The 14,154-nt window shown below is 43.8% G+C and overlaps 1 protein-coding gene across 1 annotated transcript in view; it reads right to left on the reverse strand.

Moving 5' to 3' along the window:
- LOC140185918 (protein-glutamine gamma-glutamyltransferase 2-like) overlaps positions 1-3,162 on the reverse strand; it is a 67,187-nt gene extending 64,025 nt beyond the window's left edge. Inside the window, exon 1 of the mRNA XM_072239720.1 lies at positions 3,086-3,162. Within this exon, the coding sequence (XP_072095821.1) occupies positions 3,086-3,095 (10 nt within the window). The 5' untranslated portion in view covers positions 3,096-3,162. The remainder of the gene's footprint in view (positions 1-3,085) is intronic.
- Between the last annotated feature and the right edge of the window lie 10,992 nt (positions 3,163-14,154).

Below are 14,154 nucleotides of genomic sequence, written 5' to 3' on the forward strand. Positions count from 1 at the left end.
GGGTTCTGCTGTTCCATTACATATCCTAGTGTGCTGAAGTTCATAATATAAATACTACGCTGCTTTGACTTTCTAAAATGCATCACCTCACACTTACCTCTGTTAAAATCTTTTGCCATACCTTGGCCCACCTCCCTAACTAATTTAAATCCCTCTGATCTATGGTATCCTTCTTCATTATCAGCAACTCCCCGTAATTTCGTGTCACCTACAAATTTACTGATCAGGCATTGTGCATTCACCTCCAGGTCATTTACATAAAAAAACAAGTAACAAGGTTCTGACACTGACCCCTGCAGTACCGTACACCATTAGTCATCAGCTTGCCTTCATTCCAAGAAACAACCTTCAACCACCACCCTCTTCCTCCTACCTCTGAGAAAATTTTGAATCCACGTAACTAGCGGTCCCTGGATTCCAAAGGACCTAATTTTCTAGACCAGCCTACCATGTGGGACCTGGCCAAAAGCCAAGATAAAGTCCAAATGAGCAGCATTCACTGTTCTACCCTTATCTACCTTTTTAGTTACCTCCTCAAAAAATTCTAAAATCTTAATTAAGCATGACTTTTCATGCAGAGTCATGCTGACTGGTTGTCATCCTGTTCCGCAGAATTTCCTCCAGTAACTTCCCCACTACTGCTGTCATGCTGACCAGCCTTCTGCTCCCTGGTTAAACAACAGAACAATATTAGCTGCCTTTCAGTCACCACTAGCTAACAGTGAAGCAGGTATTTCTATAAAGGCCTCCTGAATTTCTTCTCTAACCTGATACAAAGTCCAATGTTGCACTTGGGTAGGTCCCATGGATTTATCGAACATAACACATTGTAGACTTTCAAATAACTTCTCCCTAGTAATGTGTATGTTCTGCGAAACATCTCCAATTATTTCTAGTATTTTTTGAGCAGTCATGGTTTTCTCCTCGCTAAACCATGACGGGGAATATTTATTAAAACTCCCACCCTTTTCCTCCGGCTCAAGACCGCTGTTCTCGAAGTAGACTTACTCTTTCAGTAGCCACCTCTTTACTCTTAATATAGCCTATGGAATTTCTTTGGGATTTTCTTGAACTTACCTGTCAGATCTATTCATACCACCTCTTTGCCATTTTAATTTGCCTATGAAGAATATTCTTTATCTTTTTATCGTCTTCAAGAAACTCACTCAAAAATGACCTCCTAAATTTCCCTGAACAGAACCTCAATATCTATTGTCAGCCAAGGTTCCTTTAATTTGCCAAGTTTACCCTTCATCATAACAGGAACATGCCACTCCTGGACTCTTTATATCACATTATGATCATTTGATATTACTTGATAACACATTTCTTTTGATAACGTCCATGGACTGTTTCTCCTCCTATTGTGCATAAAAGTGAACAGGAAAACTACCTTGTTTGTACCTGATGCTGATGCTGCATCTATTTCATTGAAGGGCTTTGCACAGATAATCATTAGATTAGGATGTACCAGAAATAACGGAGGACTTCACTCAAAATAAGACAGGCTACATGGAAATTGCACTAATCGGTGATGACTGTGAGAAGGCATGAATTTGCTATCTGAATGTTTCAGAGACAACCCGTTCGCTCGAGGTGCCTTTCAGAAGTAGTGATAGAAAATCGAATTCATATGGGAAATAAAGGCTAATATGTTATGAAGGAAGTGCTGGTGGGATGGAATAATGAATATCTTTAAAAATAGGTCCAGGAGAAAGAGCTGAATGTGCTCTTTTTACATGAGGCAGTTGGGTCTGCAATAACATGTCTGTATTTTCCATAGATACAACTTCCAACACAGTAAGTCAAAAGAAAAGTTGAAAATAAAAGTCTGCTCTTCTTACATGTTTTGAATAATGGCACATTTACAAATTTATTCTTTAAAAAATATGGCTTTAATCATAGCAATCTCTCTAAAACTCGCATGAAGTTGTTAACTACATTATAAAAAGTAGTTACAAAACATATAAAAAGGCAGTGGACATGACCCAGTCCATCACGGGCAAAGCCCTCCCGTCCACGGAACACATTTATGTGGAGCGCTGTTGCAGGAAAGCAGCAACCATCATCAGGGCCCCCACCACCCAGGTCATGCTCTCTTTGCACTACTGCCATCAAGAAGGAGGTACAGGAGCGTCAGGACTCATACCCCTCAACCATTAGGCTCTTGATCCAAAGGGGATAACTTCACTCAACTGCACTCGCCCTATCACTGAACCGTTCTCACAATCTATCAAATCACTTTCAAGGACTTTTCATCCCATGTTCTCAATATTTATTGCATAGTTATTTACAATTATGATATTTTTCTCTTTGCATTTGCACAGGTTGTTGTCTTTAGCACAGTTGTTTGTCCTGTTGGAGGCAGTCTTTTATTAATTCCATTGTGTTTCATGCAATTACTGTGAATGCTCGCAAGAAAGCAAATCTCAGGGTAGTATATGGTGAATTCAATACTGTGCAAAGGTCTTAGGCACCTGTATTTAGCTAGGGTAGTACTTGCTCTGTACTGCTGCCATAAAAAGAAAAATTTATGACATAGGTGAGTGATGTTAAACCTGATTCTGATATGGGTCTCTATTGTGGACTGAGAATGGGAAGGGGATAGGGAGAGGGGGAATCATGGTTGAGAAAATGGGAAGGGAGAGGGGAGGGAGCGGAAAGCACCAGAGAGGCAATTTCTAATGATCAATCAACCAATTATTTGGAATCGAAAGATCTTGCCTGGTGTCTCAGGACCAGATATGTCTACACCCGTGTTACACTCACCCCTGGCACTCTCCTGCCACCTGTCCCACACCCTTCCTAAGGCACTCCATCCTTGCCATTTCCAACATCTTTTGCTCCTGCCAGATTTACAAACTCCCTCTCTGCTCCATATTGACCAAATACAGTACTGTGCAAAGGTCCAAGACACCCTAGCTATGCATATATGCCCAAGACATTTACACAGTCATGTATGTACTTTGATGATAAATTTAATTTGAACATTGAACTTACTTTAATCAAATCTTTCCACTTCGGTGCTACCCACCCACCTCTGCAGCCACTCACCCCTTAAACAAAAAGTGTTATAGCGACTCACATGTTGCCATGCTCCTATCGATGAAGTAATCCTCCTTTCTGCTGCTCCATCAGTTTCACTGATTCTAGGCAAATTTGCAATCAAATTTATACTGTTGACATGATGTGATTGGTTGCAAAATTCCTGCACGTTGTCTCTGTCTGTTATTAGCCTGGCCAAATGTTGCCCAACCTGTTTTGCCGGCAGACAAGAATGATAGCATAATGCTATCTCATTCTACCAAGTTGTGGCCTGTAATTTATTGCCTGCAAATATTCTAACTATGCAGTTCAGGTTTCTATTGCATTTTTCACCTGCTTGCCTCTTCTCTCACTGAACCAGTGGAGGATTGTGCTCTGCAGACAAGGTTCAAGATTCAAGATTGTTTAATGTCATTTTCAGAACAAGTGTAAAGAAGAACACAATAATTGTTACCCTGGATCAAATGCAGCTTAAAAAACACAATAAGCTAAAGAATGTAATAATAATAAACCACAATAAATATAAATACATGAGATAGCTTATGTACTTGAATTGATTGCCTGTCCATAAAGTGACACAAGGCACAGGAATGTCTGTACATAAAGTGATGGACCGGAAATGATAATGTAGTGATGGTGGGGTGGGTTAGTGGGTGGATGTGTTCAACAGTCTTACTGCTTGGGGAAAGTAACTGTTTCTAAATCTGGTGGTCCTCCTGTGAATGCTATGTATCCTTCTCCCTGATGGGAAAGGGACAGACAGTCCATGAGGGATCCTTTTCCAGCACCTTTCTGTACATATATCCTTGATGATGGATAGTCTAGTGCCGATGATGTGTTGGACAGTTTTGATGAAAACCCTTATAGAGCCTTCTACCTGCTGCAGTGCAGTTTCTGTTCCATGCAGTGAGGCATTATGTTAGAATGCTGTGAGTATAGATGGAGATAGTCCAGCTCTCTTCAGCTTCCTCAGAAAGTAGAGGCATTGGTGAACTTTCCTGACTTTGTAGAATGTGCTCTGGGACCATGAGAGGTTGTGCAAGGTGTGCACCCCCAGGAGTTTGAAACTGCTCACAGTTTCCACTGCTGTGACACTGATATGAAGAGAGGGATGACTAGTGTGAGTTGTTCTGAAGTGAATAACCATCTCCTTTGTGTTAGTGACATTGAGTAAGAAGCTGAGCACCAGGCCTCGAGCTCTTCCACCTCCTCTCTGCAGGCCATCTCAATGTTGCAGCTGATGAGCTGTCATGTCATCGGTGAACTTGACGATGTGATTACACAGGTGTATGAACGTGCAACCATGTGTGCAAGGAATGAACAGCAATGTATCTGTAGTGCTAAATCGAGAAAGTTGTGCCTGTTAAAACTCAGACTCAGGAAGCCCCAAACTCAGTGTTGAACTAGCTCACAGAATACAATATCAACTGCTTTTAACTTCATTTATTTGTTCTTCTTCTCTTTCTATTGCAAGTGTGAATGCAGGCATGATTTCATTCATCCATTGGCAGTGGTCATAGAGTCCTACAGCAAGGAAAGAGGGCCCTTCGGCCCATCACGCCTGTGTGAACCCTTTTACATTTCTATACTAATCCCCTTTGCTTGCATTAGGTAGTATCCTTCTTGCTTTGTCTATTTAACTGCCTTTCTAAATCCCTCTTCAAAGCAGTGACTGTATGGAAGTGGTGAGGTGCCCAAGAGTGGTTATTCTGTACCTTACATCTATCCTTTAGATTTTGGCTTGAACCAGTACAGGCAGAGATAAATTCTCAGAGCAGCGCAGCTCAGTTTGAGCTCATAGGACGAGACGTTTCAATCCCTTTGATAAGCAGATCGTAACTCATCTCATAGCATAGGAATCTTGAGGTGGGACTTGGTGGGTGGTAGATGCTTCCCAGCGGTCATCAGGTGGGCTCCCCTCTTCTTAGATGTTTCATCAGTTTCAGCCCACTGCATCTCCAGAGGACTCAACAGTGCAACCCAGCATCCCAGGTGCACCCACTTCACATCTGGCCACCCATGGTCATTTTAGGGCCCAGCTGCCATCACTCCTCTTCATCCATAACCAGTGGCTGCCTCCCAGAGCTCTTTTATAGCTTGCCTCTGGCCCTGGCCTTGGACTCCTGATCCCTTCAGCAATCTGACCATGGAAGTAGCCACAAATTCTCTGCAGCCAACCTCTACTGGAACAATCTGCACCTTCCATCCACACTGCTTAGTATCTGTGGACAGAACAGCGTGTCTTACATGTTTCCCCTCATACGCCTCACAGACTGCATACCCCAGGGCATGGAGAGCTCTGAGATTACCACAGCCTCAGACTGCTGGACCACAAGACCTAGTCTGGTCTGAAGGTGATAGTGGCTATCTCCAGAGGAAATATTAGTGTTTTGTCAAGGTCGACAGCCATGTTCCAGTCACGAACTGGCTCCAGTATGATTGACCCCAACCACCTCACTGAGGGTGGCACTGTCTGTCCTTTCCGGGCAACGGGGATGGTGGTTCTTCCAGTCATGTGGGGCTTAGAGTTGTTATTCAGCCTTTGCCAAACAACTGAGGATCTGCGTGTGCCTCCATGTGTATCTTCCTTGAGTGAGGCTTACTTTGCAAGATGAGACGATGTGCTTGAGGTTTGCTGTTCTCCCACAGAATGGACAAGCTGGGTCTTCACTGAGACACTGGTTCAGATTTTTGGGAGTTGGGCAAACATCATAAACAGCACCTATAAGGAAGCTAATCTTCCTTGCCTTCTTTTTACCTTAAGTCTTTCCTGCTGAATTTTCTTTTCTGAATGTTTTTCCACCTTGCCCACTGTCCCTGTTTTGCCTGAGATACTGCTCTTGCATACCTCATCTGCTCTTCCTGTCGCTGTATTTCCTCCACTACCATAGCTCGTCTTTGCTTTTCTGTTGTCACCTTTTGCCAAATGGGTCTATTTGAGCCCGTGCCAAGGCCTCCCGCTTCCAGATTGCACCTGGCCCATCATGTCTGCAAACCTGAGTGCTGCTCTCACCTGTTTGATTGACTCTGCTGGACACCACTTTCTCCCTAAGGTCCTGGGTGCAGTTTCCTGGATAAGTCTGTCATGGGATTCCCAGAGAGTCATCTCAAACCTCACGGTGGCACACTTGAACTCTTCAGTCAGCTCCGTAACAGGTAACTCCAGAGCTCCTTTGCCATACAAGTAGATGTTACTTAGTGATCTTGGTAGACCCATCCATTTCTTAATGAAGGAACTAACTGTCCTCTCCAGCTTTTCAACATGAGTGATGGGGACTTCATACAGAGTCAGTGGCCACAACACCTTAGGGAGCCATGCAAACTGAAGGCACTCCCAAGCTTTTTAACAGGCATTTCTGACGCAGTAGGAATTACTTTCCCATCCACATGGAACTTATAGTTGACCAGCCTTCCCTTGACGATAGAAATGCTCCTAGACTTCGTTGTTTTAATCATCATTCAGGCCCATTTGATGTTTGAATGGAGCTTCTCAAGCAACCATTTGGTACGTGGGATGGTCATTGTCAGGATGGTTAAATCATCCATAAATGCCCGGATTGGTGGTAAGCGAAGTACTGACTTCAGTCTTTCTCCTATTACTACCCATTTAGAAGCTCTAATGATTACTTCCATTGCCATGGTAAAGGCCAGCAAAGAGATAATACAACCTGCCAATATGCCTATCTCCACAGGTTGCCAGGCTGTGTTGTACTCGGCAGTTATCAATGAGAACTGGAGATCTTGAAAGTCGGCTTTGACCAGGGTTGTAACACATTCTGGTACACAGAAGAATTTAGATGAAGACCATAGGAGTTATGTGAGACCGACCCAAAGGCATTGGCTAGGTCCAAGAACAAGACATGGAGGTGTATGCTTTCCCTTTTAGCAGTTTGTATTTGATGCCAAATTAAGCTTGTGTGTTCCAAGTGGCCAGTGAAACCCGGCTTCCCCGCCTTCTACACACGAGTGTCGATGAAGTTGTTTTTTTTTTTCCCCAGGTAAATAGACAACCTTTGTGCTATAACACTGAAAAATATTTTCCCTTCAATATTTAATAGATCTATTTGCCAAAACTGTCCAATTTCTGAAGAACCCTTTTTCTTTAGGAATTAGAATTCCTCCTTCCCGCCACCAAGCTCTAGGAATAAGTTTATTCTTCTAGACCACCTCCGTCTGTTTCCATAAGTAGTTTAGGACTCAGTGCATTTTTGTAGAGTTTGTATGTAACACCATTTGGCCCTGGTGCTGAGGCAGCCCTTGCCCACTTTACGACTTTTATTATCTCACTATTTCTGGTGGGGCGGACTGATGTCAAACTGTTGGTGTGGAGGGTGGGTGGGTGGCATATCAGAAGCAGCCCTCGCCCGCGCATCAGTCATCATCTATTAACTGCCCAGGTCTGTTCCAGTACAGCAGGTAGTGGTTCTGCCACAACTTACTGTAGAAACAGATTCTGTGTCATACAGGTGATACGGCTTTATCCCTTTGTGTTTGCTATGTGGGTGTTTCCTTAATTCCATATTCCACATTTTCTATACAGGACTTTGCAAAATATAGCACAAAGACATTCGCCCTAACAAGTCAATGCCAGACATCAGCAGAATTCTTTTTTCCCTCTTTTTTTGTAACCTATTTTCTGTCACTTGCCCAATTGTACAACCTCCCTAATTCTCTCTTCAGCCACCTCATTCACAGTCATCAATGAACGTACTAACCAGCACGCCCGTGGGATACGGGAGGGACGAGCACACCTGAGGTTGGCCACATGGAGAATGCTTAATCTGCACACAGACAATGCCTGAGGCCAGGATCAGAAGCAAGCCACTGGAACTATGAGGTAGCTGTGATGCTCATGGCACCTCTCTGGCTCATCAACCAACTGCTTGCTGTGAGCTTGCGTCAATTCTATCTACCGCATGAGTTCAGTCATGCCTTATTGCTCATTCCCCTTCCCGATGCAGTCCCGATGCTGCATGTGACGCCGTACACACCACCGTCGCGAGACTCCAGGCTCAACACTCAGTATCGGGAGCCTTCAACCATGCTTCTTTCTCGAGAGCCCTACCTATTTTCGATCAGTTTGTCAAGACAATAAAACGCTGGGTCTCTTGTTTGTAAATGTTGAAGACGCATGCAGTTCCACAGCTCTCCCCCCACTTGGAAGATCAGATCACAACCTGGTTCTCATCATGCCCGTGTATAAACCTGAAGTACAGCAACAGCTAGCTACAACCATGACATTAAAGAAATGGTCTCCAGAGGCCATCGAGGCCTTGAAGTGCCGCTTTGAGGTTACGGACTGGAACGTGCTTTGTGAACCATATGGGGAGGACATTAATGGATTTACTGATTGCATCACTGGCTACATCAACTTTTGTGTGGATGCTGTATTACCATCAAGATCTGTTTGCTGATTCCCCAACAACAAACCATGGGTCAGCAGTGATCTAAAGGCTCTTCTCAACCACACAAAGAAAGCTTTTAGATCAGGAGACAGGGAGGAATTGAAACATGTGCAGAGGGAGTTAAATGAGAAGATCAAGGTGGGCTTAGAGGAATACAGGAGAGAGCTGGAGAACAAGTTTGGGCAGAGTAGTACACAGGAGGTGTGGAGAGACATGAAGAACATCACTGGCTTCAATCAGCCTAGCTTGAGAGCCTTGGAATTCAGCTGGGAATGGGTTAATGAGTTATACTAATTCTTCAATAGGTTTGACCGTTGCCCTCCTGTTCACACCAGTCCAAGTGCCGAGGCACCTAGTGCTCCCTCAGCACCAATGCCTCCCCTACTCCCTCCTCCCCCCAGTTCAACAAGTGAATGACAACACAGGCTATCACTGTCTACATCCCGTCCTTGCCCTGTGCCTACCATCCACACCTCCACATACCAACTACTATTGTCCCAACCTTCACCTACCCCAGAGCCACCTTCCACCAACTTCCCAGTCATCATGGATTCATCTTCACTACTGATCAGGTGAGAAGAGTTCTGGGAAAAATCAGATACGGCAAAATATTGGGACCAGATGGTGTGAACCCCAAGGTCCTGAAGGAGTGTGCTGAGCTGTTGTGTGGAGTTCTCCAGTGCATTTTCAATCTGAGTCTCAGTCTGGAAAAGGTCCCGACTGTGTGAAAAACACCACGTGTGGTCCCTGTACCCAAGAAGGGCTGACCGAAAGTCTTGAATGATCTCACACATCATGAAGCAGGTCCTAGAAAGGCAGGTCCTGTCTCATTTCCGACCACTGGTGAGATCAGCCCTCGATCCCCTGCAGTTTCCCTACCAGGAGCACACTGGAGTTGATGATGCTGTCATCCGCCTGTTGAACAGAACCTACTCCCATTTGGATAAGCAGGGCAGCACTGTGAGGATCATGTTGTTTGATTTCTCAAGTGTTTTCAATACCATACAGCCCTCACTCCTGAGGGAGAAGCTCTGCCCAATGCAGCTTGACACTTCCACTGTAGCCTGGATGATGGACTACCTGACTAACAGACCTCAGTTCATGTGTCTTCAGAGTTGTGTGCCAGACATGGCTGTAAGCAGCACTGGTCCCTACAGGGGACTTCCTGTTTACCCTGTTTACTTCAGACTTTAGATACAACACTGAGTCATGTCATCGGCAGAAATTCTCTGATGACTCAGCAGTAGTTGGTTGTATAAAGGGAGGATGGGAGGATGAATACAAAGCCCTGGTGGAGGACTTTGTCAAATGGTGCAAGCTGAATCATCTGCAGCTCAACATGAGTAAGAGAAAGGAGAAGGTGATGGACTATAGGAAGACTAAGCCTGCACTGCTCCCTGTAACTAGGACGTGGATGTGATGTGGACCCACAAGTACCTGGAGGTGCACCTGGATGACAGACTTGAGTGGAGCACCTACACAGAGTCTGTGTACAAGAAGAGCCAGAGTCGCCTCTACTTCCTGAGGAGACTGAGGTCCTTTGGAGTAGACAGACCTCTCCTTCATATGCGCTATCAGTCTGTTGTCACTAGTACAATCTTCTATGCGGTGGTGTGCTGGGGCAATGGCATCAACATGGGTGATGCCAGCAGGCTCAAGAAACTGATTAGAAAGGCTAGCTCTGTTCTAGGAGTCAAACTGGACACACTGGAGGCTGTGATAGAACAAAGAACCCTACGGAAAATCCTGTCAATTCTGGACATTGTTTCTCACGCTCTGCATGCCACCTGAGCTGAACAGCGGAGTACTTTTAGTAACAGACTAAGACAACTGTGCTGCTCCAAAGTGCGCGATATGAGGTTACTTTTATCCTTGGTCATTAGGCTCTACAACGAGTCAACCTGTAGCTGGGGAAGTGATGACCCCTTTTTGTTAAACTGTTTGAGGGAACTTATGTTTTATTCTTTTTTACTTTTCTTCTAATATACGTATATTTGTAAACCTGTGCACTTTTACTATTACTGTGACACTGTAATTTCCTTCGGGATCAATAAAGAATCTATCTATCTATCTATCAGGAGCCCTTACATTATCAATGAGTAATATGGGTGGAAGTTTTTCCCAAACAATTACTTTCTTATTCTATGCTGCTTTTTTAGGGAGCGGGGGGTTTCTTTGTTTATAAAATATTGCTTGGTCCTGATATCCAGAAATTCACATGATTCCATAAGCTTCTGGAGTGCAGAAAGTCAAATCAGCTAATGCTAAATCACTAACTCAAAATTTCATGTTAGCCTGGGAACTCTTCCAGATCTACAGGCTAATATTTGTGAAACTGGTCTCACTCATTCCTTAAAATCAAAACACTTCAGAATTTCAGATAAGTAGGGAGCAGGCAAGAGCACATAAATCTTATTGCATGCACCCCACAGGCAAGTGGTGAAAGGTTGGACTTCTCCATAGAAAGGGAGGCATTCAAAGGTCTCTGGTTACTTAAGTAAGGAGCTGCTGCATATTGTAGTGGAACCGCTGCACAGTTCAGTAACATCTGTCACAATATAAACCTTCCAAAAATCACAGGATTAGTAAATTACCTATGCAGGGCACAATTGTTAGTGCGCATACACCCTCAGAGACTGAGCCTGCAAGCTGAATTTACACACAATGACATTTTATCATCAGCTGCATTATCCACAATTTCTGCGTCCACTCCAAGTTGCATTCTTTCTAAACATGATTTTAAATATTAGCTTTATTTGTCACATGTACATCGAAGCACGTGATGAAATATGTTGATTGCATCAAATCAAATTAGTAAAGATTGTTCCTGGCAATCTGCAAGTGTTGCCACTTCTCCAGCACCGAAAATAACATGCCCACAACTCAGTAATGTGGGAATATGGGAGGAAACCAGAGAACCAGGAGGAAACCCACACAATCATGGGGAAAATGTACAAACTCCTTGCAGACAGCGATGGCAGTTGAACCCTGATCTTACAGCTGGTGTTCTGTAAAGCATAGCGCTAACTGTGCCACCCCAGTTCATGTCGCACCTTCACCCTATTTATTTGGTTACCTTGTACCAAGTAATTTAATCTATACCACTTTTTACAAATTCCTCCCAAGTGAAAGTATCTGAGCCAGCACTTGGTGTGAGATAATAGAGAGCCACACGACATGGCCCAACTGGTCCCAGCCAACCAAGATTCCTGTCAAAGCCTGTCCTATATCCCTGCATTTGGCCATATCCCTCTAAAGCATCACTGTCCATTTACCTGCCCAATTAAATGTCGTTCATGTATCTTCTTCAATTATTCCATTTACTGGCCTCCCTCTCAGGTCCCGAGTAAATCCCTTCACTCAGACCCTAAAAGGTCATCTGGACTGTCAACGTCCAGGATTTTAAAACTGCTGATTCTCACCACCACTGATCCCACAGGGCACACCGAGACATGGTTCCCCTCCCACACTGTTTGATGTCAACAAGCTGTTCTTTCATTTTGCTGACGATACGGTTGTTGTTCTGGCATCGCTAATGAGAAGCCCAACCTCACTCATCACCACCTGTAATTCATCCAACAGTGGTACCATCAGCATCAAAATTGTGCTTATCCATGCAATCTTGCATGTACTAAAGATGCAGTGACTGTTTACACTACAGAATAAATTGCTCCATAGTTGGAAAACGAGAGATATTTTATCTAGATCATCATCTGCTGAGGGAGGAACTTTGGACAAATATCAAGGGAGCACACTGCTCCACCTTGTGCACTGTAAATTTCCCAAAGTGATGAAAGACAACACCTACCCTTTCAGATTTGAAAAACAATTTGTGTGTAATTATGCTACTGGAATTATGCCAGTTAGAAGAAATAGAAAAAAGTACAGTCAGCGCTTCGGACCGAAACCCTTTAATAGGGCTGGAGAAAAAAAGCTGAGGAATAGATTTAAAAGGTGGAGGGAGTGGGGAGAGAAACACCAAGTGAGGGGTGAAACCAGGAGGGGGAGGAATGGAGTAAAGAGCTGGGAAGTTGATCGGTGAAAGAAACAGAAGGCCATGGAAGAAAGAAAAAGGGGGGAGGAGCACCAGACAGGCTGATGGGTGGGCAAGGAGATAAGGTGAGAGAGAGAAAAGGAGATGGGAAATGGTGAAGTGGGGGGTGTTGGGGGGCATTACCAGAAGTTTGAGAAATCGATGTTCATGCCATCATGTTGGAGTCTACCTAAACGATGGTACTTTTTTCCATAGATATTGCCTGCCCTGCTGAATTCCTCCAGCATTTTGTGTGTGTTACTTGGATTTACAGCATCTGCAGATTTTCTCTTGTTTGAGACACAAGAGCTGACAGAATGTTAGTAGAGCTGAGACTTACAAATAAAAAAAGACAAGGCCACTAGAATACGGGAAGAACCACCCCTCTGCTGGTGGTGAGCACTCATTGTCACAACGTGTCTGAAATTTGGCAATCTTACCGACCAGACAGACATTATTGGGGATGCATAATGTAGCATGCAGGGTGCAAACAGTTTCCCTTGACTTGCAGCATGGAATGAGTTCATGCAATTTAACAGTTGGTAAGTCAAGTACACAGTCCCAACTTTCTCTACAGGTCTACGGAAAACAGGTCGTGCAACGATACAGAGCTGGCCGGAACCAAACGGCGAAATAGAGGCAATCAGCGAACCTGCCGATCCCGAGGATTCCTCTTGAGGCTTCATATGATGGGCACGACCTCGATGAATCTGATGGCAGTGAAGTCTTGAATTCTAATCCTGCTAAGAAACAGAAACTGCAGAAAGTGTGTCAATACAATGTTACATTCCTGGAGTGTGGTTTTGTTCCATTCTGATCAGATCAGCGACATCTCATGTGTGTTATTTGTAATACTGTACAATGAAGCCATGAAACCATCAAGGTTGCAGGAATAATTCTGTAAAAGACACCATGAAAAGGCTACTTATGGTATTACTCAGTTCCAAAAGAAGAAAGAAGCATTTGAAAAGCATTGCACACTCAAGTCATTTGCCAAGAAAGCTAAAAATGACCTCGATTGGTGGTCTCATTGCTTCTTATAACATTTCCAAAATTAGAGCAAAGTATGGAAAATCTCATACAATTAGTGAGAGATTAATAGTGCCTGCTGTGTCAAAAGTGCTCACCACTGTTCTCAAAATGGATACCAGGATTTTAAAATCAATTCATCTGAGTAATAACTCTGTAGCTCATTATATTGATAAAATGAGTTGAAGACATTGAGTATCAACTGTTACACAAATCACCCATTGTAATACTGAACAGGGAGACACAGTGAGAATCTGTAACTGCCAATAAGTACCTTTGTTGTCTCAATGAAAGAACATGTGAACTTGCACAGCCAATATCTGTGTGCACACCAACTAAGTTTTCCTGACATTCCGTGAACAGTCAAAGATCAGAAAAGATATCAGCAGTTAAAAAGAAGCTTTTTTGCTGCTGGCCACAAGTTCCTCGTAGTTCCGATTTGAATCTTCACATATCTGTGGGGTACCTCACATCTGCGATATTTGTTTTCCTACGGAGTTATCACTGTCAGCACACTCGAAGTGTCTGTTTTTATATTCATTACTTATCAATTGAAATATTGCATTCAAGTGTCATTGGCTGTAGGTCATGTGTCTGACCTTAAACACCTTTTTATTGGCTCTGCTCCAGGCCAGCATCCAG

The sequence above is a fragment of the Mobula birostris genome, chromosome 2, assembly GCF_030028105.1.
Source record: "Mobula birostris isolate sMobBir1 chromosome 2, sMobBir1.hap1, whole genome shotgun sequence".
In the NCBI taxonomy this organism is placed as follows: domain Eukaryota; kingdom Metazoa; phylum Chordata; class Chondrichthyes; order Myliobatiformes; family Myliobatidae; genus Mobula; species Mobula birostris.